We start from the raw sequence: 24755 nt of genomic DNA on the forward strand, positions 1-24755 counted from the left end.
AGTTTGACTTTTTGCCTCGGCTGAGGCTTCTTTTGGGAGAAAGGTTCTACAAGTGGTGGTGCCCTCTGTTTAGGTCCGCCTGTCTTGTTCTCCCGCCCTTCCATTCAGTGTCCTCAAGCTTGGGTATTAGTTCCCACTAGTAATTAGAATGGATTTGTGGACTCTCCATGCCATTGGAAAGAAAACAAAATGCATGATTACTTGATAAATTATTTTCTTTCCTGGCATGTAGAGTCCACGACCCGCCCTTAATTTGAGTTAAGACAGCATTTTTTTTGTATAAACCTCAGGCACCTCTTTACCCTTGTGTCATCTTCTCTTTCCATATTCCTTCAACTGAATGACTGGAGCTTATGGGAAGTAGGAGTGATACTTAAAAGGACAATCTACACCAGAATTGTTATTGTTTTAAAAGATAGATAATCCCTTTATTACTCATTCCCTAGTTTTGCATAACCAACACAGTTATATTAATACACCTTTTACCTCTGTGATTATCTTGTATCTAAACCTCTGCAGACTGCCCCCTTATTTCAGTTATTTTGACAGACTTGCATTTTAGCCAATCAGTGGTGGCTCCTAGGAACTCCACGTGCGTGAGCACAGTGTTATCTATATGACTCACATGAACTAACACCCTCTAGTGGTGAAAAACTGTCAAAATGCATTCAGTTTAGAGGCGGCCTTTAAGGTCTAAGAAATTAGCATATGAACCTCCTAGGTTTAGCTTTTAACTAAGAATACCAAGAGAACAAAGAATTGATTCATGGTAAGCATACATTTTGTTTTTGCTCTTGTCTGGTTTCACTTGTATTACAAGTTGAAAGTAAACTGTTTTCGCTCTCATGCAAACCTGACAAGCACAAAGATCCAAAGTTAAAATATTGCGCGCAAACTCGATCGCATATTCTCATTTGTGCTAACCCGACATGAAAATCTGAATATTTCACATTCCAATGTTCTGAACATTTCAGAATATGTTCTATTTATTGATAAATGCATATTGATATATATTTTTATATATATATATATATATATATATATATATATATATATATATATATATATATATATATATATATATATATATATATATATATATGGTGTGGGTTTGTTTGTACAAATATACAAACATTGGAATGTGAAATATTTACAGTAAAAAAACTGTATAACCATGTATTAAAATATGAATATTGCATAAATATACTTTTACATATTTTCATCTACTTGACAGCAAAGGGCTCCAATGCACTTATATTCTATATACAGTCGTATGCAAAAGTTTAGGCACCCCTGACAATTTACATGATTTTCATTTATAAATAAGTGGGTGTTTGGATCAGCAATTTCATTTTGATCTATCAAATAACTGAAGGACACAGTAATATTTCAGTAGTGAAATGAGGTTTATTGGATTAACAGAAAATGTGCAATATGCATCAAAACGAAATTAGACAGGTGCATAAATTTGGGCACCCCAACAGAAATATTGCATCAATATTTAGTAGAGCCTCCTTTAGCAGAAATAACAGCCTCTAGATGCTTCCTATAGCCTGTAATGAGTGTCTGGATTCTGGATGAAGGTATTTTGGACCATTCCTCCTTACAAAACATCTCTAGTTCAGTTAGGTTTGATAGTTGCCGAGCATGGACAGCCCGCTTCAAATCACCCCACAGATTTTCAATGATATTCAGGTCTTGGGACTGTTCTTGTTCCTCTGCATAAATGCCAGAGTAGATTTTGAGCAATGTTTTGGGTCATTGTCTTGTTTAAATATACATCCCTGGCCTAACTTCAAATTTGTGACTGATTCCTCAACATTTTTCTCAAATATCTGCTGATATTGAGTGGAATCCATGTGACCGTCAACTTTAACAACATTCCCAGTACCGGCACTGGCCACACAGCCCCACAGCATGATGGAACATCCACCAAATTTTACTGTGGGTAACAAGTGTTTGTCTTGGAACGCTATGTTCTTTTGCCGCCATGCATAACGCCCCTTGTTATGACCAAATAACTCAATCTTTGTTTCATCAGTCCACAGCACCTTCTTCCAAAATGAAGCTGGCTTGTCCAAATGTGCGTTTGCATACCTCAAGCGACTCAGTTTGTGGTGTGATATCACTCTCCCATACAGCTTCTCCTTGTGCAAAGTGCGCTGAATTGTTGAACGATGCACAGTGACACCATCTGCAGCAAGATGATGTTGTAGGTCTTTGGAGGTGGCCTGTGGGCTGTTTTTGACCGTTCTCACCATCCTTTGCCTTTGCCTCTCCGATATTTTACTTGGCCTGCCACTTCTGGCCTTAACAAAAACTGTGCCTGTGGTCTTCCATTTCCTCATTATGTTCCTCACAGTGGACACTGACAGCTTGTTACGGTTACCCTTAGTCTCGCTGAGAGATGGACCGCTTAGTAGCCTGGATCCCTATTGCTAAAGAGGGGAGAAGCTGCTTTCCATAGTATTCTATATGAGTCTCGCAAATATAGAATAATCTCCCTTAGCTGCAGTACCGCTAGGATACCCTTCTGCCCACAAAAACGAGTCAACGCTGCGATTGAGGGTCAAACAAGAACTCAGGACTGGGATGCCCAGCCTGCTTTTTATTAAGGTTACATGCACACAGGGCACTCCCAGGGGGAGAGGGGGGGAAGCACAAAATCCCCCATCACACATTTAGATAGAGAGCACTGTCCTTTGACAGGCCACAATAGGATTACAGTACTTAAGATAACAAGTTTACAAGTTCATCTTATCAATTAGCAGTCTGGCTCCAGAGGTGATTAGACAATAGTTTCTAAAAGCTGAAAAAAAAGAGTTAACTCTTTATGAAATGATTCTTGTTACGGTTTTCTTGGAGCCCTTCTTAGGCGCTGGCTTGCTGGTTCAGGCATTGCTGCTGGGAAATAAGCTCTTCACAACAAAATAACTAATGCTTCTGTAACAGTGCTCCCTTTCTGTGGAACACTCTGGCAGACACGGTCTGACCCCTTTTCGGGGCAGACTAAGGCTGTCCAGACCGCTGATTATGCGGGGCTGAGGTCGGTTTGTCTGGACAACCCGTCGGCGTTGCCATTCTGTTTCCCAGGTCTGTAAGTAATGGTGAAATTGAAGGGTTGCAACGATAAGCTCCAACGTAATAGCCTGCCGTTATCTCCAGAGACCCGGTTCAGCCACACCAACGGGTTATGGTCGGTGACCAGAGTGAACTCCTGACCATATAAATAGGGAGTCAATTTCTTTAATGCCCACACCAAAGCCAAACACTCCTTTTCGACCGCTGCATAGCTGACTTCCCGGGGCAGGAGCTTCCGGCTGATGTAGGCAACTGGATGCTCCCCTCCATCTTCGCCTACTTGGCTGAGGACGGCTCCCAGCCCGAACATGGAAGCATCTGTATGGACGATAAAACGTTTGTTAAGGGCTGGGGCCGCCAAGACAGGAGCGTTAATTAGAGCATTTTTGAGAGCCTGGAAAGCCGTTTCACAGTGGGGAGACCACAGGACCTGTCGAGGTAAGTTCTTCTTGGTCAAGTCAGTCAGGGGTTTGGCAAGTGTGCTGTAGTCTGGTACGAACCGTCTATAGTACCCTGCCGTGCCCAGGAAGGCTAGGACCTGAGTCTTAGTGATGGGGGTGGGCCAATTGGCGACAGCTTCTATTTTGGCCGGCTCTGGTCGCTGCTTTCCACACCCCACCCGGTGACCCAGGTACTGTACCTCGGCCATCCCAAAGTGGCATTTTTCTGGCTTCAGAGTCAGGCCAGCAGCCCGGATCTGATCCAGAACCATTCCCACATGAGCTAAGTGGTCCTCCCAGGACTCACTGTGGATCGCTATGTCGTCCAGGTAGGCGCAAGCAAAACTCTGGAAGCCATCCAGGAGCCTATCCACCAAGCGCTGGAATGTAGCTGGGGCATTCTTCATCCCAAACGGCATTACCCTAAACTGATATAAGCCGAATGGGGTGACGAATGCCGACTTGGGGATAGCCTCCGGGGCCAGGGGAATCTGCCAGTAACCTTTGCAGAGGTCAATAGTGGTCAGGTAATTTCCCCTGGCTATACGATCGAGTAGCTCGTCTACCCTGGGCATAGGGTAAGCGTCCGTCACGGTATTTTCATTGAGCCTCCGATAGTCTACGCAGAACCGGGTGGTCCCATCTTTCTTGGGCACCAAGACAACTGGGGAGGCCCAGGGACTATCGGAGGGCTCAATTACCCTGAGCTGGAGCATCTCATCGATCTCCTTCTTCATTCCTGTCCTAACTGCTTCGGGGATTCGGTACGGAGCCTGGCGCAAGGGAGCTTGTCCCGGAGTATCTACCTGGTGGGTGGTTAAAGTAGTGTACCCTGGCTTCGGGGAGAAGGTGAGGTGTTTAGACTGGAGGAGTTGGTTGAGCTGCTCCCTTTCAGTGGGGCTAAGTCGGTCCCCTATCTGAACCTGCGCCACTATACCTGTGGGGATGCTCTTTTCTAATAGGTCTGGAATGGGTAAACTGTCGGGGTCTTCCTGAGGGGAACAACATACGGCCGTCACGTTCTCTGGCCGCTCAAAATATTCCTTGAGCATGTTTACATGGAATGTCTTTCTAAGATTGTTGTCGTGGCAGCTAGCTATCACATAAGTGGTGTCTCCCCTTTTCTCTACGATCTGGTAGGGACCCTGCCAGGACGCCTGCAATTTGTCTGTCTTCACCGGCTTAAGTACTAACACCTTTTGTCCTATGGTGAAGATTCTCTTTCGGGCCCCCCGATCGTACCATACTTTCTGTCTTCTCTGGGCCAACTGGAGATTAGCCCGCACGGATTTGGCTAATTGCTCCATTCGGTCCCTGAGTTCCAGCACGTATGGCACAATGGGGACACCGTCAGCCTCCATCTCTCCCTCCCAGTGCTCCCGGATCAGGTTTAGGGGTCCCCGTACCTTTCTTCCGTAGAGCAACTCGAAGGGAGAGAACCCTGTCGTTTCCTGGGGCACCTCCCGATAAGCAAATAGGAGGTGCGGCAGGAAGCGTTCCCAGTCTCGGTATTCCTGAGTGAACGTCTTGAGCATTTGCTTGAGGGTCCCATTGAACCTCTCACACAGCCCGTTCGTCTGGGGGTGGTATGGGGAGCTCAGGAGGGACTTAATTTTGCAAACCTGCCAGAGTTGTTGGGTCAATTCAGCCGTAAATTGGGTGCCTCGGTCGGATAGGATTTCTTTTGGAAATCCTACCCGGGAGAACACCTGTACTAGTGCATTCGCTACCGTATCCGCTTGTATGTTGGATAGGGCGACAGCCTCTGGGTACCTGGTAGCGTAGTCCACTACGGTAAGAATGTATCGCTTACCGGAGGGACTAGGGGTAGCCAGTGGTCCCACTAGGTCAATAGCAACCCGGCTGAAGGGTTCCTCTACAATGGGCATATTTACTAGCTGGGCTTTAGGGTGATCGCCTCGCCTTCCTACTCGTTGACACACATCGCAGGTGTTACAGTAAGTTCTAACGTCAGCGTGCACCCCTGGCCAAAAGAACGTGTGAGTAATGCGGTGTAGGGTACGGGTAACGGCTAGGTGGCCTGCTAAGGGGATGTCGTGGCCTATTTTGAGGATTTCTTGACGGTATTTGTGGGGCACTACCAGCTGTCGCCTACGCTGTCCCCTTTTCTCTGTCCAGCGGTATAGTTTCCCTTTTTCCCATAAGAATGTTTCGTTATCTGCCCCGCCCCCTCCGGTCTCTGCTCGTTCCCGGTACTTTTGTAAGGTCGGGTCAGTCTTAGACTCTGCCTCGAAAGCATCTGGGGTGTCCCAGGGTATGGGGCCTAACCTGTCAGGCAAGGTCGGGGTAGGTCTTACCTGTGTCTCCCGCACTGGTGAAAGCTCTCGCTCCGTCCGGGCTTGGGCCCGTGTAGTCACTGGGTCCGCCTCGTTGTTGCATACTGGAGCATAGGCAGAAGTCATGGGGCCCAAATCGTTGCCCAGTAGTACTTCGGCAGGTAAATTATCCATTAGGCCCACGTTCACAGCCCCCTTTCCCGCTCCCCAATCAAGATGCACTTTAGCTGTTGGAATTTTGTACACATCCCCCCCCGCCACTCTAACGGCCACAGTCTGTCCGGATCGCTTGTGCTCTGGCACCAAATGACTCTGTACCAGCGTGATAGTAGCCCCTGTGTCTCGCAATCCCTCGGTAGATCGCCCCTCGAGCCATACCCTCTGCCGATGGTGCTGGCGGTTATCTGAGGCAGCATATACAGGGTCTGCCTCGTGAAGCGGCCCCACATATCCCTCCATAGGGGCCTCTTGGTTAACACAGAGGGCCCGGGCCGGACGATAGGACCCAGAGGGGTCATTGTAATTCCTGGGTGTCTGGTGCGTATTAAGGGGGCAGCTAGCCATGAAATGCCCTGGTTGCTTGCATCGGTGGCAAGTCGGTCTGGGATGCTCAGAGCTGTTATTGGGTGGTCCTGAGTGTCGGACGGGCCCTGTGGGCACCGGGGCTCGGAATTCAGCACGAGGGGGTGCACGGTAAACCACTCTGGGTTCGACCCGTGCTGGAGCTCGGTAGTTCATGGGTTCGTGAAGACGGGAGTCATAATGTTCATCGGCCAATTTGGCTGCTTCTTCTAAGGTAGAAGGCCGCCTGTCTCGCAGCCATTCCTTCCCTTGCTGTTCCATGCCATTATAAAAATGTTCTAAGAGAAACAATTGTAAAATTTCCTCCCCAGTCACCGCTTTACTTCCGCTCAGCCAGTGATTTGCCGCTCTCCGCATTCGGTGCGCCCATTCCATATGGGTATCGTTAGGCTTCTTTTCCGTGCCCCGAAACTGTCGGCGATACGTGTCCGGAGTTACAGCGTACCGTCGCAACAGTGTCTCCTTAACTAGCTCATACTGTGTCACTTCCTCAGCACCCAGAGTACGAAAGGCTTCCAGGGCTCGCCCGGATAGTTTCCCAGACAATATCGTGGGCCACTCTCTGTTGGGAATCTGGTGCAGGGCACATTGCCTTTCGAAGTCCGCCAAATATTCATCAATCCCTGTCTCGCTCTCTAGGAAGGGTCGAAATGCCGCATAGGGTATCTTGGGCCTCCCAGCATTTTCGACAGGGATGATTACCTGCGGGGCTTCAGCATTGCGGTGTGCGTTCGCTAGGTTGAGTTCGTGGGCTCGAGTCTCTCGTATATCCTCGTCCGCCTCCGCCATCAACTGCTGTACCAATTCCATGGAGGGGTTCGGCCCGTATAATGAGAGCCTTTCCCGAACAATCCTGGTTTTTTCGTCACTAATCGTGGTCGGTGTTTCCGCCATTGTGAAGCTCTGATCCAGTTCGGTCAATTCTGCGATCAGCTCTCTCCTCGGCCGGTTGCTGGCGTACCCCCCTCTGCTTTCAAGTAAATCCTTTAGGGTTGTACGCTTCAATTTTTCGTAAGCGCTCTCCATCCGTTCTGTACCTCTCCTAGGAAATCCAGGAAAATCCCACCGCTGCCACCAAATGTTACGGTTACCCTTAGTCTCGCTGAGAGATGGACCGCTTAGTAGCCTGGATCCCTATTGCTAAAGAGGGGAGAAGCTGCTTTCCATAGTATTCTATATGAGTCTCGCAAATATAGAATAATCTCCCTTAGCTGCAGTACAGCTAGGATACCCTTCTGCCCACAAAAACGAGTCAACGCTGCGATTGAGGGTCAAACAAGAACTCAGGACTGGGATGCCCAGCCTGCTTTTTATTAAGGTTACATGCACACAGGGCACTCCCAGGGGGAGAGGGGGGGAAGCACAAAATCCCCCATCACACATTTAGATAGAGAGCACTGTCCTTTGACAGGCCACAATAGGATTACAGTACTTAAGATAACAAGTTTACAAGTTCATCTTATCAATTAGCAGTCTGGCTCCAGAGGTGATTAGACAATAGTTTCTAAAAGCTGAAAAAAAAGAGTTAACTCTTTATGAAATGATTCTTGTTACGGTTTTCTTGGAGCCCTTCTTAGGCGCTGGCTTGCTGGTTCAGGCATTGCTGCTGGGAAATAAGCTCTTCACAACAAAATAACTAATGCTTCTGTAACACAGCTTAAATCTCTGCAATAGCTTTTTGTAGCCTTCCCCTAAACCATAATGTTGAACAATCTTTGTTTTCAGGTCATTTTAGAGTTGTTTTCAGACCCCCATGTTGCCACTCTTCAGAGGAGAATCAAAGAGAACAACAACTTGCAATTGGCCACCTTAAATACCTTTTCTCATGATTGCATGCACCTGTCTATGAAGTTTAAGGCTTAATGGGCTCACCATACCAATTGTGTGTTCCAATTAATCAGTGCTAGGTAGTTACAGGTATTCAAATCAACAAAATGACAAGGGTGCCCAAATTTATGCACCTGTCTAATTTTGTTATGCATTTTGCACATTTTCTGTTAATCCAATAAACCTCATTTCACTGCTGAAATATTACTGTGTCCTTCAGTTATTTAATAGATCAAAATTAAATTGCTGATCCAAACACCCAATTATTTATAAATGAAAATCATGGAAATTGTCAGGGGTGCCTAAACTTATGCATACGACTGTATATGTCTATATATGTATTTATTTGTTTATATGTGTATATATGTCTGTAAATACATATATACACATATAAATACATATTTATACATCTTTATACATGTATATGTATGTATATGTTAAAGTCCTTAGCCTGCCTTTTTTTTTTCTAACACCTGAGACCTCATATGTTTGAGCCTTTATAACTTTTGTGTGCAATATTTATTTTTATTAGATTAGTGTTACTATGAGTGTAACTATACTTTGTAATGTATTTTTTATGTGTTTTGTGATACTTTTATGTTTCTCGAAACAGTTAGCCAGAGCTCTGAAGTCGCAATAATCATTCTAGCGTAGATCGATTTTACTTTTAAATCGTAATATGAGCGGTAAGCTTGATAAGAGCAAACCCTATGCGGTAAACCCCTTATCGCTTGGGTGCAAAGGTTTGCGCTCGACATAATTTAGCCCTACATATTTTGCATGTCGTACTTTAACACAAATCTTTAGAATGGTTCTAGATATCCTTTAGAAAAACTTGAAACATATTTTTATTTAGTTTTGAAAAACTTTGAGTCCTTTGAAGGGTGGTGGATTGGATTTATTTTGCAAAGTGCTAATAGAATTCTATGCTGTTATTGCTAAACCCTTGTGTGTATATATGATCCCTTCTGTACAATCTGTACTTATTCTACTATGACCCAAACAGCTACACATAGGACCGTAAGATATAATGCAAAATCCAGATGGCATCTGTTTAATAGCAGCATAAATCTAATAAGCAACTAATTAAAAAGTTAAAACAAACCTAGGAAAACATGCCCTGTAGAAATAAAACTGTACCTGGTGTTTTTCTCAAAAGGCAGGTTAATGTGTCATTTAGCGGTTTTGGATGCCAGAATGTTCCCTGGGCAGAGCAACAAGATGCTTGAAGATACTATCAGACATTATGAGTTATTTCAGCCTACTCCTTATGAACAAGCTACAATAAAACTTGCTCAAGGTCTTAACAAGTAAGTTTTCCTTATTATACAAATCTGTAGTTTTCCCTGTAGAAGGTAACAAAATGGTGCTCTGACAAAATGCAGAAAGACTTTTGGCAGAAGGACATTTGGCAGACGGACATTTGGCCGACAGACATTTGGCTGACAGACAGAAAGCTAAAGAATGTTCCGATTTCGGCCGAGGGCAGATGCGTTACCAGAGTGCTCTGTTCTAATCACAGCCTCGGGCGCCGCAACTGCCTCTGGGAACCTTACCATGGGTCCTAGGCCGCACGTTTTGTAATTCTCTGTCTGGGAAACTATCTATCTATCAAATCTATCTATTTATCTATCAAATCTATCTATCTATCGTATCTATCAAATGTATCTATTGCATCTATTGATCTATCTATCTAATCTATGTATCTATCTATCTATCAAATCTATCTATCTTGTGCCGGACTGTTATCTGACAGCCACTTGTGTTTCGGCCAAATGTCCGTCGGCCAAATGTCCGTCGGCCAAGTGTCCTTCGGCCAAGTGTCCGTCGGCCAAAAGTCCGGCCACGAACAAAATGGTTGTCATTTAGCAATGGCTACTTGTGTCACCAATTATACTGACTGGTCAGATTGATTACATTCCTATAGCAATTATAATGATTTAACTCAGCTTTATGATATTTAGTATGATATAAAGGTACCCTTGAAACATTGCACTTCGTTGTGTATATTTCCCTTCAGTGTTGATGCCACTTATGGGTAGACTTGATGGGACTTTTGGTTCTTATCAACCGTCAAATTCTATGTTTCACTTAAAGAGACATAGAGGCAAAAAGAAAATGCTGTTTTAGTTTACATATAACAATGGGGTTGATTATAATCCTTCAGAAAAACATATTGAATGATTTGTCTACAAAGATCCCAGAGACTTTAAAGGGACATGAAACCCACATTTTTTTCTTTCATGATTTAGAAAGACAATGCGTTTTTAAACATCTTTCTAATTTACTTCTATTATCTAATTTGTTTTATTCTCTTGATTTTCTTTGATGAAAAGCATATCTAGATATGCTCACTAGCTGCTGATTGGTTGCTGCACATAGAAGCCTCATGTGACTGGCTCACCGATGTGCGTTGCTTTTTCTTCAAATAAGGATATCTAAAAAATGAAGCAAAATAAATAATAGAAGTAAATTGTAATGTTGTTTAAATTTGTATTCTCTATCTGAATCATGAAATAAAGATTTTGGGTTTAGTGGCCCTTTAATGGCGTTGTCTTGTTGAAAATCATTAAATAGGTTTTTCTAAATGATTTTGATTGACCCCTATGTTATTTATTTGTCAACAAAGAATACCTAGCTAAGAAAGAAAATGTGATAATAGAAGTCAATTGAAATCTCTCTAAAAATGTCATGAGCTATCTGAATCATGAAAGTTTAATTTGGACTTTTATTTCTCTTTAAATATCCTCAGATGATCATAAATGGAACTTACATGTTTTATGTATCCATAAAAATACAGGGCCAGATTATCAGTAGAGCCGTATTTAATGCTCTCGCTTGAGGGTTAACTCAGCTAGAAGTAAGCGTATTACAAGTTGAAAGTAGGAAGTCTTTGCTCGTGCGCTAACCCGACACACGTAAAAAGCAGAACTTTAAATATCACGCACGCGATAGCGTATTCCCCCATAGAAGTCAATGGAGCAAAAAAAGTGGAAACCACCCTAGTCACGTGCAAACCTGATTGCATATTCTCAATTGCGCTAACTCAACGTGAAAATGTGAGTATTTCACATTTAAATGTTCTTCACATAGAAGCATATGTTCTATTTATTTATAAATACATATTTCTATATAAATCTGATGTTTTTTGTGGTAAAATATTCATACATATATATACAGGTAGCCCTCAGTTTACGCCGGGGTTAGGTTCCAGAAGGAATGGTTGTAAATTGAAACCGTTGTAAATTGAAACCCAGTTTATAATGAAAGTCAATGGGAAGTGAGGGAGTTAGGTTCCAGGCCCCTCTCAAAATTGGCACAAGTAACACCTAATACATTATTTTTAAAGCTTTGAAATGAAGACTGTAAATGCTAAACAGCATTATAAACCTAATAAAATAATTACACAATACAGAATATATAATTAAACTAAGTTAAATGAACAAAAACATTTGCTAAACAGCATTATAAACCTAATAAAATAATCACACAACACAGACTTCACTTGCATTTTTCTGCAAACAGTTCTTTCTATGCATTCTAATCTGGACTGATTTATAGACAGGAAGATCTTGTTCCTTTGAAATCTGCTCGATAGCTCAGGTCTGGCTAAACTGATTAATTTCAGCTTGCTTGCCTTTGCTGCAACACAAGCGGACATCTCCACCTACTGGCTATTTTAATCAATGCACTGCTTCTCAATGCTTTTCAATAGCAGTCACATGACTGGAAAAAAAGGTTGTTATTCTGAAACGGTGTAAATTGAACCGTTGTAAAACGAGGGCCACCTGTATATATATATATATATATATATATATATATATATATATATATATATATATATACAAACAGGTATACCTCACTTTACAGTGCTTCATTTTACAGCGATCCGCTAATACAGTGCTTTGTGGAGCTGAAGTTCAACCACAAAGGAATTTGAAACAGTGCTGTAATCTTCATCAGATTGCGAGAAAAGTAACTGGCACCAGTTTATTATGCTTAGTTCACTCTGTTTACAGCATTACAGAGCAATCTGTGTCTCAGTGCTATAGTCTGGCACATTGTACTACAGTGATTGTCACTATTTTACAGATACAGTATTTATTGAATACTAATTGAATACTGTGCTGTGCTAGTGTTAAACTAAACGTAGCATTTTTGCACCCCTAATATACGTTAGTTAAAACATGATTTCAAGTTTTTAAACACACTGGCAAGTGAAAAGAAAGCTAAAACCGCCTTGTTTCACTTTAAGGCGGTTTTCACTTTATAGCAGGGTTTCGGTCCTTATACCTGTTTATATATGAATATCTATTTAAAAATGCTATGTGCAAAACATTGGAATGTGAAATATTTACAGTAAATACACAGTATAACACTTAAATATATATATTGCTTTAATGTCCTTAAAGGGACAGTCTATACAATTGTTATTGTTTTAAACGATAGATAATCCCTTTATTACCCATTCTCTAGTTTTCCATAACCAACACAGTTATATAAATACACTTTTTACCTCTGTGATTATCTTGTATCTAAGCTTCTGCAAACGGCCCCCTTATTTCAGTTCTTTTAACAGACATGTATTTTAACTAATCAATGCTGGCTCATAACTTTTTAACTGCAAAGGGCTCCAATGCACTTCTATATATGTGTGTACATATGTGTATATATGTCTGTAAATACATATATACACATATTAATACATAAATACATATGTACACACATATAAACATATCTATAGATACATATACTGTACATATTTAGAGATGTATGTATCTTAATTTTAAAGCCCTTTGTCTGCCTTTTTTTTCTAACCTGATACCTTATATCTTTGAGCCCTTTTAACTTTTTTTGTGCAATATTTTTTTAATACTTTTTATTAGATGGTGTTATGAGTGTAACTGTACTTTTTAGTGTATTTTTTATGTGTTTTGTACAACGCTTTTATTTCACGAAACAGTTAACCAGAGATTTGAGGTTGCACTATCCCAACGCTTGTTAACTTCAATTGTTCGCAAATCACGTTACCTTGTATTATGAGTGAAAAACCTGACGTGTACAAACACCCGTGATAAACCCCCTTTTCGCTTAGGCGTAACTATTATGGCTCCACTCCTTATTTAACCCACAATGGCATTAATGTAACACAGCAAGGGTTTGAGGCAAGTGGAGGGTGCACCAATACTAGTCGGTGTGGCAGAAGTATATCTGATATAGGGCTAGATTACAAGTGAAGTGCTATTTTACCGTGCACCCGTAAAGATGGCACACGTTAAATAACTAGCCATTACAAGTGGCTGGGTAATGCTCCCGCAAGCTCGCTTAGCGCAGTTAACCAGAGGTCAGACCTCTGGTTAATTAAAAAAATGTCCCCCTGAGATGTTGGTTTCATTTCATATGGTAAAATGATATTGTACTTATTAAGACATGTTATGAATCTACAAAATATGTACTATGCTCACTAATTGTATTTTGTTGTAACACCTCAATAAAAAAATCTTGATTTAAAAAAAAAAATGTCCCCCAATTGCCCCCCTAATAAAGTGGACAGTTAATTTCTGTAAAAAAAAATATTATTAGCATCTTTATTGTTTTATTAAAAAAAAATCAGTTATAAGGGGTTAAAGTGAGGGCATGTGGGTAGTTAGAAAAGAAACAACACTGAAAAGTGCCTTTACATTGAAGTCTATAGGATTGTGTTTTTACTTTAAATATATATGTATATGCTTATATAATAATATATAATGTATATATACACATATAACCACATAAATATAAATGTATATATTCATATACATATATATTTTTAATTTGCTGTGCAACTTACCCCCTGCGCTGCACTAGGTTCTTTGCCTTGTCTCACAGCATCAGAACGATATAGGAATCAGACGTTAGAGGGCCCTGCCAAGAGTCACACTGTTGTAGTCAGCTCAACAGTATGTCTCTTAGGCTTACATGCTAAGGGGGTTCAAGGGGATAGCAGTGAGGAGAGGAACTTGTATAAAGAAAGGTTAGTGTAGGTTGTATGCATCCCTGAAGAGGTCAGGGATATAGAGGGGAGCAGTGCAGTTTAGGGCTTTGTATGTCAGAGTGAGAATTGTGTGTTTAATCCTGGATGCAAGTGGAAGCCAGTGAAGGGTTTGGCAGAGAGGTTCAGCAGATGAAGAGCAACGTGTAAGGAAGATGAGCCTGGCAGAGGCATTCATTATGGATTGTAAAGGAACTCGGCGGCAGCTGGGGAGACCAAAGAGGACAGAGTTGCAGTAATCAAGGCGGGAAAGGATGAGAGAGTGGATTAAAATCTTAGTTGTGTCTTGTGTAAGGAAATGTCTAATTTTAGAGATGTTTTTGAGGTGGAAGCGGCAGGATTTAGCCAAGGACTGAATGTGAGGAGTGAAAGAAAGATCTGAGTCAAGTGTGACCCCAAGGCATCGGGCATGCGGGGTGGAGGTAATGAAGGAGTTGTCGACAGTTATAGAGTGATTGGGGGTGGAGATTTTGGAAGAAGTGGGGAAAAAAGGAGCTCAGTTTTGAAGAGATTTAGCTTGACGTAGTGAGAGGACATCCAGGAAGAGATGTGAGCAAGACAGTTAGTAACATGGGTTAGCAAGGAAGGAGATAGGTCTGGTGCAGAGAAGTAGACTTGGGTGTCGTCGGCATACAAATGATATTGGAACCCGTGGGACTTTATTAGGGAACCTAATGATGACGTGTAGATTGAGAAGACAAGGGGACCGAGGACAGTGCCTTGCGGTACCCCAACAGAAAGTGGTGATGGGGCAGAGCAGGCCCCAGAGAAGGCTACACTAAAGGTACGATTTGACAGATAGGAAAAGAACCATGAGAGAGTTGTGTCACAAATGCTGAAGGATTGGAGGGTATGGAGCAAAAGAGGGTGGTCGACAGTATCAAAGGCTGCAGACAGATCAAGGAGGATAAGCAGAGAGAAGTGGCCTTTTGATTTTACTGTAAGTAAGTTGTTGGTAACCTTAACGATTGCTGTCTCTGTGGAGTGATGGGGACAAAATCCAGATTGCAGTGGGTCAAGGTAGAAGTTTAATGTAAGGAAATTGGATAGGCGTACATATACTAGCTTTTCAAGAAGCTTTAAGGAAAGAGGGAAATATGGTGGTAGTTGGATGGGGAGGTTAGATCAAGAGAAGTTTTTTGAGGATAGGTGTGCTCCTCAACTCATACGCCTCCTCTGAGGCGGCGGACATCAATCCGCACAATCTCATACTATCGGGTTGATTGACACCCTCTGCTAGCAGCCGATTGGCTGCGAATCTGCAGGGGGCGGCATTGCACAAGCAGTTCACCAGAACTACTTGTGGAATTTTAGATGCCGACAGCATATGCTGTCGGCATTCAGCAATGTCGGGCGGACTTAACCTGCTACAGCGGATCATGTCGGTCCGACTGTTAATAAATCAGCCCCTTAGTCTACTAATACTTTAAGCCCACAGATATTCTGTTCAGAAATATAGAATTCAAAGTCTGAAGACCCTTTCATAGCTACATTTTCTTTAGTCAACCATATATTTTATAGATATATAAATGTCAACCATAATGATACACATATGCATTTGAATACAAAGATTACAAGTGGATGTCTGGGCACATCTGTGCCTTCTTTGTGATCAACTAAGTATGCATACAAGAAATTAAATCAGCAAAGAGGGAATAATAAATAAAACAATGTTCTCATTTCGATGATTTACATTTTTCAAAATGAAATACAAAAGCATTTTACTACTGAAGATCGTATAATTACTGTTTACTGTGGTGTCCTGGTTAAATATTTGTCATTTGATGTTTAAAATCTTCAAAATCCTTTATCCGATGAAATGAGAATATTAAAAGCTAGATTATGAGTGGAGCGGTACTTTGCGCTCCCACTCACGCGTTAACTTATCTAGACAAAGGCTTTTTGCGTGCGTCGGGTATCCCGTGTATTACAAGTTGAATGTAAAAAGTTTTTGCATGAGCGCTAACCCAATGCGCGCAAAAAGCTGACCGTGTTAACGTATTCCCCCATCGACTTCAATTGAGCGTGAAAAGTGGAAAAAAAACTAGAATACATATAAACACACACAAATATATATATATATATATATATATATATATATATATATATATATATATATATATATATATATATATATATATATATATATATATAGAGGTATGTATAAGTATGTATCTCTATACAGCCCTTTGCCTGCTTTTTTTTTCTTAAAATCTGAGACCTCATATCTTTGAGCCCTTAAAACTTTTTTATGCAATATTAATTTATTTTAGACAGTGTTATTACGAGTGTAACTGTACTTTTAAATGTAATTTTGATCTGTTTTTTGTCGAACGTTACAGTTAATCAGAGTTATGAAGTTGCATACTCCTGACACACATTAAATGAAATTGCACTCAAGCGAATGCGCAAACAGCTGCGATACACCCCTATTAGCTCAGTTAGCGCACCACTGGTAATCTAGTCCTAAATGTTTAGCTGTTGCTTGTGTTTGCATGCATTAATTTGTTTAATGTACAAAATGGATATATAATTACTTATACTTAAACATTACTTATTACAGCATTTTGATTGCTCCCCAAACAATGTTTATCTTGTGTTTCAGATTTTCTGATGGCGATTTTTCTAAGGCAGAAAAATATTTTTCTGAATGTTTAGATATCAGGTGCAAGCTGTATGGCAAGAAGCATATACTCTGCGGAGAGGTCCAAGAATGTCTTGCGGATTTAGAAAACCAAAAACGGAATAACCAATAGTAAGTTCCCCTTCACCTTCTAAGCATCATGCATTTTCAGCTATGTGAGCATTTAGGCCTTCCTTATCTATCAATTTTAAAAAGTAATTTGATTTATTTATACCAAAAATAAGTTTAAAAAATACTACAAAGAGTTTGGAAATTAATTTTATGAGTACTGGATATATGATAGCAGGTTGGTAAGCTTAGTAATCTTTGTCCACTACACAAAACTTCATGAAAATGATTGAAGAAGTAACTTTAAAATTTTTTCCAATTAGTTAATTTTATGTTTTAGACATAATTATCCCGGGCATCTCTAAATGCATCTAGACTTTAGTATTATGTTTTAGACATAATTATCCCGGCATCTCTAAATGCATCTAGACTTTAGTATTATGTTTTAGACATAATTATCCCGGCATCTCTAAATGCATCTAGACTTTAGTATTATGTTTTAGACATAATTATCCCGGGCATCTCTAACTGCATCTAGACTTTAGTATTATGTTTTAGACATAATTATCCTGGAATCTCTAAATGCATCTAGACTTTAGTATTATGTTTTAGACATAATTATCCCGGCATCTCTAAATGCATCTAGACTTTATTATTATGTTTTAGTCATAATTATCCGGCATCTCTAAATGCATCTAGACTTTAGTATTATGTTTTAGACATAATTATCCCGGCATCTCTAAATGCATCTAGACTTTAGTATTATGTTTTAGACATAATTATCCCGGGCATCTCTAAATGCATCTAGACTTTAGTATTATGTTTTAGACATAATTATCCCGGCATCTCTAAATGCATCTAGACTTTAGTATTATCTTTTAGACATAATTATCCCGGGCATCTCTAAATGCATCTAGACTTTAGTATTATGTTTTAGACATAATTATCCTGGAATCTCTAAATGCATCTAGACTTTAGTATTATGTTTTAGACATAATTATCCGGCATATCTAAATGCATCTAGACTTTAGTATTATGTTTTAGACATAATTATCCCGGCATCTCTAAATGCATCTAGACTTTAGTATTATGTTTTAGACATAATTATCCCGGGCATCTCTAAATGCATCTAGACTTTAGTATTATGTTTTACACATAATTATCCCGGCATCTCTAAATGCATCTAGACTTTAGTATTATCTTTTAGACATAATTATCCCGGGCATCTCTAAATGCATCTAGACTTTAGTATTATGTTTTAGACATAATTATCCTGGCATCTCTAAATGCATCTAGACTTTAGTATTATGTTTTAGACATAATTATCCCGGCATCTCTAAATGCATCTAGACTTTAGTATTATGTTTTAGACATAATTATCCTGGAATCTCTAAATGCATCTAGACTTTAGTATTATGTTTTAGACATAATTATCCCGGGCATCTCTAAATGCATCTAGACTTTAGTATTATGTTTTAGACATAATTATCCCAGAATCTCTAAATTCATCTAGACTTTAGTATTATGTTTTAGACATAATTATCCCGGCATCTCTAAATGCATCTAGACTTTAGTATTATGTTTTAGACATAATTATCCCGGGCATCTCTAAATGCATCTAGACTTTAGTATTATGTTTTAGACATAATTATCCCAGAATCTCTAAATTCATCTAGACTTTAGTATTATGTTTTAGACATAATTATCCCGGCATCTCTAAATTCATCAAGACTTTAGTATTATGTTTTAGACATAATTATCCCAGAATCTCTAAATTCATCTAGACTTTAGTATTATGTTTTAGACATAATTATCCCGGCATCTCTAAATTCATCTAGACTTTAGTATTATGTTTTAGACATAATTATCCCGGCATCTCTAAATGCATCTAGACTTTAGTATTATGTTTTAGACATAATTATCCCGGGCATCTCTAAATGCATCTAGACTTTAGTATTATGTTTTAGACATAATTATCCCGGGCATCTGTAAATGCATCTAGACTTTATTATTATGTTTTAGACATAATTATCCCGGCATCTCTAAATGCATCTAGACTTTAGTATTATGTTTAAGACATAATTATCCCGGCATCTCTAAATGCATCTAGACTTTAGTATTATGTTTTAGACATAATTATCCCGGCATCTCTAAATGCATCTAGACTTTAGTATTATGTTTTAGACATAATTATCCCGGCATCTCTAAATGCATCTAGACTTTAGTATTATGTTTTAGACATAATTATCCCGGCATCTCTAAATGCATCTAGACTTTAGTATTATGTTTTAGACATAATTATCCCGGGCATCTCTAACTGCATCTAGACTTTAGTATTATGTTTTAGACATAATTATCCTGGAATCTCTAAATGCATCTAGACTTTAGTATTATGTTTTAGACATAATTATCCGGCATCTCTAAATGCATCTAGACTTTAGTATTATGTTTTAGACATAATTATCCCGGCATCTCTAAATGCATCTAGACTTTAGTATTATGTTTTAGACATAATTATCCCGGGCATCTCTAAATACATCTAGACTTTAGTATTATGTTTTAGACATAATTATCCCGGCATCTCTAAATGCATCTAGACTTTAGTATTATGTTTTAGACATAATTATCCCGGCATCTCTAAATGCATCTAGACTTTGGGATGATTCACATGACTGGGCAGTTAACTTAGAGGGGTATACATTATTTAGGAGGGACAGGAATAATAAAAGGGGTGGAGGAATCTGCATGTATATTAAACCTGACCTTAAACCTACAATAAGGGAAGATATTTATGATACAAGTGACAATGTAGAGACCCTGTGGGTTGAAATAAAGAGTGGGGGGAAAAATCCTAAAAAAATATTACTAGGAACATGCTACAAGCCTCCCAACATTAGTGACCCGGAGGAAACTCAACTACTTATCCAAATAGGTAAGGCTGCTAATAACAGTGCTGTAATTATGGGAGATTTTAACTACCCTGATATAAACTGGGCCAATGAAACTAGTAATTCAGCTAAGGGGGATAGATTTTTAAATGTTCTCAGGGATAACTTCTTGTCACAATTAATAGAGGAGCCAACTAGGAGTAAAGCTATATTGGATTTAGTGCTATCAAACAATACAGATATAATATCAAACATAGAAGTTAAAGAACATTTGGGTAACAGTGATCATAACATGGTCACATTTGAAATCTCTTTTCATATGCAGTGTTTTAAAGGCTTAACTAAGACTTTTAATTTCAAGAAAGCAAAATTCAACGATTTAAGGAAATCATTAAATAATATAAATTGGGACAATGTATTTTCTAATAAAAATACAGAGGATAAATGGATAATATTTAAAAATTTGTTAAATAAATATACATATCAATACATACCATATGGTTATAAAAATAAAAATAAAAAAACTAAGCCGTTATGGCTAAATAAAAATGTGTTAAAAGAAATTAGGAAAAAACGTAGGGCATTTAAATTATTAAAAGAAAATAGTACAGACTCAGCATACAATATTTATAAGGAATGTAACAAAGCATGCAAAAAAGCAACCAAATTAGCCAAAATTGAAAATGAAAAATTAATTGCCAAGGATTCTAAGTCTAACCCTAAAAGGTTCTTTAAGTACATAAATAGCAAAAAGTCTAAGAAGGATAATATAGGTACATTAAAATGTGTGGAGGGTAGCATGATAAATAATGACAGGGAGAAGGCTGAGGTACTAAACCAGTTTTTTTCTTCAGTATACACAAGAGAGGAACCATTGAATGATACTTTGGAACAGAATAGAACATGCCAGTCCATACCACTAACTGGGTTTTGTTTAGAGGATATCAGGAAAAAACTAAAAAATATTAAGGTAAATAAAACTCCAGGCCCAGATGGAATACACCCAAGGGTGTTAAGTGAATTTAGCACTGTTATAGACAAACCTTTACTCTTAATTTTTCAAGACTCATTATCCTCAGGCATGGTACCCCAGGATTGGCGTAAAGCTGATGTGGTGCCACTCTTCAAAAAGGGAAGCAGGGATGATCCAGGAAGCTATAGACCAGTTAGTCTGACATCAATAGTGGGGAAGATATTTGAAGGGATTATAAGGGATTATATTGATGAGCATATTCGTGTAAACAAGATTATGAGTTCTAATCAGCATGGCTTTAGGAGAAATAGATCATGTCAAACTAATCTAATTAGATTCTACGAGGAAGTAAGTAAAAATATAGATAAAGGGGAATCAGTTGATGTGATATACTTAGATTTTGCAAAGGCATTTGATACAGTGCCACATGAGAGATTAATGCACAAAATTAAGGGACTGGGAATAGCTGAAAATGTTAGCTCATGGATAAATAACTGGATAAAAGATAGGGAGCAACGAGTAGCAGTAAATGGATCATACTCAGATTGGACAAAGGTAATCAGTGGCGTCCCCCAGGGATCAGTACTGGGCCCTGTTCTTTTTAATATTTTTATAAATGACTTGGAGCAAGGATTAAATAGCGACATCTCTATTTTTGCAGATGATACTAAGTTAAGTAAGGTCATTAGGTCAGAGCAGGATGAACTCTCTTTGCAAAGGGATTTGCTAAAATTAGAACTATGGGCAAGTGAATGGAAAATGAGATTTAATACGGAAAAATGTAAGGTTCTACATTTTGGAAGTAAAAATAAGCAGGCTATGTATTTTTTAAATGGGACAAGACTTAGCCAAACACAGGAGGAAAGGGATTTGGGAGTAGTAATAGATAACAAGCTAAAGATGAGTGCACAATGCAGGGCAGCGGCTTCAAAGGCTAATAAGATACTAGCATGTATTAAAAGAGGCATTGATTCAAGGGAGGAAAGCATAATTCTGTCATTATATAAAGCCCTGGTAAGACCTCACCTTGAGTTTGGAGTGCAGTTCTGGGGACCGATTGCTAAAAAAGATATTGCAGAACTAGAAAAAGTTCAGAGAAGGGCCACAAAGCTAATAAGGGGATTGGAGAAATTAACCTATGAGGAGAGGCTAGCCAAACTGGGTCTGTTCTCTTTAGAAAAAAGGCGCTTGAGAGGTGACATGATTACTTTATATAAATATATTCAAGGCCCATATACAGAGATGGCAGAAGCTCTTTTTATTCCAAGAAAATTGTTTCTGACAAGAGGTCATAATTTAAGGTTGGAGGAAAGGAGATTTAATCTCCTGCAACGGAAACGTTTTTTCACTGTAAGAGCAATAAAATTGTGGAACTCATTACCAAAGGAGGTAGTGAATGCCAATACCATAGATACATTTAAAAATAGTCTGGATAAATTTCTGTATATAAACAAAATTCATGGATATGATTGCTAGTATTAAATGGGTCACATTTTAATGGGGTTATTTAAGCTTAACTGGAGCTTTTTGTAAGTATTTTAGATTTGTATAGGTTGAACTCGATGGACTTCAGTCTTTTTTCAACCTTATCTACTATGTTACTATGTTAGACTTTAGTATTATGTTTTAGACATAATTATCCCGGGCATCTCTAAATGCATCTAGACTTTAGTATTATGTTTTAGACATAATTATCCCGGCATCTCTAAATGCATCTAGACTTTAGTATTATGTTTTAGACATAATTATCCCGGCATCTCTAAATGCATCTAGACTTTAGTATTATGTTTTAGACATAATTTCCCGGCATCTCTAAATGCATCTAGACTTTAGTATTATGTTTTAGACATAATTATCCCGACATCTCTAAATGCATCTAGACTTTAGTATTATGTTTTAGACATAATTATCCCGGGCATCTCTAAATGCATCTAGACTTTATTATTATGTTTTAGACATAATTATCCCGGCATTTCTAAATGCATCTAGACTTTAGTATTATGTTTTAGACATAATTATCCCGGGCATCTCTAAATGCATCTAGACTTTAGTATTATGTTTTAGACATAATTATCCCAGAATCTCTAAATTCATCTAGACTTTAGTATTATGTTTTAGACATAATTATCCCGGCATCTCTAAATGCATCTAGACTTTAGAATTATGTTTTAGACATAATTATCCCGGGCATCTCTAAATGCATCTAGACTTTAGTATTATGTTTTAGACATAATTATCCCAGAATCTCTAAATTCATCTAGACTTTAGTATTATGTTTTAGACATAATTATCCCGGCATCTCTAAATTCATCTAGACTTTAGTATTATGTTTTAGACATAATTATCCCAGAATCTCTAAATTCATCTAGACTTTAGTATTATGTTTTAGACATAATTATCCCGGCATCTCTAAATTCATCTAGACTTTAGTATTATGTTTTAGACATAATTATCCCGGGCATCTCTAAATGCATCTAGACTTTAGTATTATGTTTTAGACATAATTATCCCGGGCATCTGTAAATGCATCTAGACTTTATTATTATGTTTTCGACATAATTATCCCGGCATCTCTAAATGCATCTAGACTTTAGTATTATGTTTAAGACATAATTATCCCGGCATCTCTAAATGCATCTAGACTTTAGTATTATGTTTTAGACATAATTATCCCGGCATCTCTAAATGCATCTAGACTTTAGTATTATGTTTTAGACATAATTATCCTGGCATCTCTAAATGCATCTAGACTTTAGTATTATGTTTTAGACATAATTATCCCGACATCTCTAAATGCATCTAGACTTTAGTATTATGTTTTAGACATAATTATCCCGGCATCTCTAAATGCATCTAGACTTTAGTATTATGTTTTAGACATAATTATCCCGGGCATCTCTAAATGCATCTAGACTTTAGTATTATGTTTTAGACATAATTATCCCGGCATCTCTAAATGCATCTAGACTTTAGTATTATGTTTTAGACATAATTATCCCGGCATCTCTAAATGCATCTAGACTTTAGTATTATGTTTTAGACATAATTATCCCGGCATCTCTAAATGCATCTAGACTTTAGTATTATGTTTTAGACATAATTATCCCGGCATCTCTAAATGCATCTAGACTTTAGTATTATGTTTTAGACATAATTATCCCGGCATCTCTGAATGCATCTAGAATTTAGTATTATGTTTTAGACATAATTATCCCGGCATCTCTAAATGCATCTAGACTTTAGTATTATGTTTTAGACATAATTATCCCGGGCATCTCTAACTGCATCTAGACTTTAGTATTATGTTTTAGACATAATTATCCTGGAATCTCTAAATGCATCTAGACTTTAGTATTATGTTTTAGACATAATTATCCGGCATCTCTAAATGCATCTAGACTTTAGTATTATGTTTTAGACATAATTATCCCGGGCATCTCTATATGCATCTAGACTTTAGTATTATGTTTTAGACATAATTATCCCGGGCATCTCTAAATACATCTAGACTTTAGTATTATGTTTTAGACATAATTATCCCGGCATCTCTAAATGCATCTAGACTTTAGTATTATGTTTTAGACATAATTATCCCGGCATCTCTAAATGTATCTAGACTTTAGTATTATGTTTTAGACATAATTATCCCGGGCATCTCTAAATGCATCTAGACTTTAGTATTATGTTTTAGACATAATTATCCCGGCATCTCTAAATGCATCTAGACTTTAGTATTATGTTTAAGACATAATTATCCCGGCATCTCTAAATGCATCTAGACTTTAGTATTATGTTTTAGACATAATTTCCCGGCATCTCTAAATGCATCTAGACTTTAGTATTATGTTTTAGACATAATTATCCCGGCATCTCTAAATGCATCTAGACTTTAGTATTATGTTTTAGACATAATTATCCCGGGCATCTCTAAATGCATCTAGACT

General features: G+C 38.6%; 1 protein-coding gene across 1 annotated transcript in view; it reads left to right on the forward strand.

Moving 5' to 3' along the window:
- LOC128664418 (tetratricopeptide repeat protein 41-like) overlaps positions 1-24755 on the forward strand; it is a 331531-nt gene that overhangs the window by 298609 nt on the left and 8167 nt on the right. Inside the window, exons 12-13 of the mRNA XM_053719249.1 lie at positions 9387-9537; positions 16864-17013. Of these exons, the coding sequence (XP_053575224.1) occupies positions 9387-9537; positions 16864-17013 (301 nt within the window). The remainder of the gene's footprint in view (positions 1-9386; positions 9538-16863; positions 17014-24755) is intronic.

The sequence above is a fragment of the Bombina bombina genome, chromosome 6 (assembly GCF_027579735.1).
Source record: "Bombina bombina isolate aBomBom1 chromosome 6, aBomBom1.pri, whole genome shotgun sequence".
Lineage (NCBI taxonomy): Eukaryota > Metazoa > Chordata > Amphibia > Anura > Bombinatoridae > Bombina > Bombina bombina.